This window comes from Sinocyclocheilus grahami, unplaced genomic scaffold (assembly GCF_001515645.1).
Source record: "Sinocyclocheilus grahami isolate Dianchi unplaced genomic scaffold, SAMN03320097.WGS_v1.1 scaffold2713.1, whole genome shotgun sequence".
Taxonomy (NCBI): Eukaryota; Metazoa; Chordata; class Actinopteri; order Cypriniformes; family Cyprinidae; genus Sinocyclocheilus; species Sinocyclocheilus grahami.
Genome location: NW_015507891.1, coordinates 1 through 1,758, shown reverse-complemented (window position 1 = coordinate 1,758; position 1,758 = coordinate 1). Strand labels below are relative to the sequence as shown.

Below are 1,758 nucleotides of genomic sequence, written 5' to 3'. Positions count from 1 at the left end.
AAAATATCGTCTTTTGTGTTCAGCACAAGAAAGAAACTCATACATGTTCTGAACAAGTTGAGGGTGAGTCAATGATAGAATTTAAATTTTGGGGTGAACTAACACTTAAGAGGTAGATGTAAAATAATTAATTTCATACTAGTTTGCCTAATCCTAAATGATACTGGTATTGATATAAAATCGGCAAAGAGAAGGTATAATGATGTTGGATACTTTTTTTTTTTTTTTTTTCTGTATTAAGTTGGCACCCATAAATTCAGGGTCCTTAAGGTGGTTCTCAAGGTCCTCCAGTTCCTCCTTGCACTGAGCTGTCTTGAGGTCCAAGATATTGTCCTCCCTTTGACGACTCTGGTTCCTCTGCAATAGAAGTAGAATTTTAATTTACTGACAACAGGAAACATGAATAAATGAGTAAAAGAACAAATAAAAGTAACCATGACAATAAATAAAGATCATCGTCACATGAAAAGTCATCGACACATGAAACAAAGCTTTATTCAAACATTATTCTAACAAACATGTATTTACAGGTGAACCCACATCCTACTGCCATCTCAACACAGCGCTGCCAGTTCTACAGCTTTATTCTGATGAAGCAGCTGACCACTGTGTCCACCTTCAGCTGTCTCTGCTGTCCATCACGACCCTCACTGCTGCAGTCAGACTGAATCTGATCATGGAGGAGAAAGGGGCATCGAGACTATTGTCTGAGTGCACAGAGAGGACGAGGCCCCCCGTACCACACAATCTTGAAGCAAGAGCAGGTGAACACATGCGGGACGATCTGGCTGCTGCTGAGTCTGCTCTAAACAATCGCCTGTTCTCCATGAGCACGACTACATTTACACAGAGTAAAACATTTTACAATTAATGTTGTCAGCATTTCATTTCATATGTTTACAATTACATGCTAATTTTTGTCATAACTTCATTACTTTAGTGGTGTAGTGGGCTAAAGCACTTAGCTGGTCAGCAGAAGGTTACTGGTTTGATCTCCGCAGTCGTCACCACCGGTGTGTCCTTTAGCAAGGCTCTTTACTCCAGGTGGCTGTTGGGGGATTGGGGTCCCAGTAATAAGATCACCGTAAGTCACTTCGGATAAAAGTTTCTGATAAATGTAAACGTGATTTTTGTAAATCCTTTTTTGTATCTTCGGTACAAACGCTCAATAAAGCTGCTTATTTCTTAAAGTTTATTTCTTCAAGGTACTACTTTTCTTTTGGGGGGGTTTAAAGGGTTAGTTCATCCAAACATATAAATTCAGTCATTATTTACTCGCCTCCACACTGTTCAATCCTTGGGGTATTTTAATTTTTTTCCTGAACACAAAAGGTGATTTTGGTCAAGTTTGTCCTGCTGGTTTCTATTCATACAATATCAGTCGATGGGAGCCTGACTTTCAGAAGCTTCATTACATTATTTGATGATGCTTTTGAAGCTTCTGAAACTCAGGTTTCATTGACTGATGTTGTATGAACCGAAACCAGCAGAACAAACTTGACCAAACTCACATCCTCAATGTCTTTTGGTCTTTCTCTAGATGCTCTCGCTGGCTCTGGGGTCACTGAGGATGAAGAGACCACAGCAGCATCCGGCCCAGATGAGGCAGTAAGAGGTGGAGTGATGGAGCGTCTCATCCATGGCACTAAACCATTTCCAGGATGCTGCTGTGGACTTCTCCATCCTCACTGCACACAGCAGTCTGTAGACATGTCAGATCCTACAAAAATGCACAAACACAATACAAAAGCAGTCATT

At 40.6% G+C, this 1,758-nt stretch overlaps 1 protein-coding gene across 1 annotated transcript in view; it reads left to right on the top strand.

The window, feature by feature from the left end:
* Positions 1 to 851, top strand: part of LOC107575546 (gastrula zinc finger protein XlCGF8.2DB-like) — a gene marked incomplete at its 3' end in the record, with an annotated part of 10,991 nt that extends 10,140 nt beyond the window's left edge. Inside the window, exon 3 of the mRNA XM_016261906.1 lies at positions 531 to 851. Within this exon, the coding sequence (XP_016117392.1) occupies positions 531 to 851 (321 nt within the window). The remainder of the gene's footprint in view (positions 1 to 530) is intronic.
* Positions 852 to 1,758: the final 907 nt, after the last annotated feature.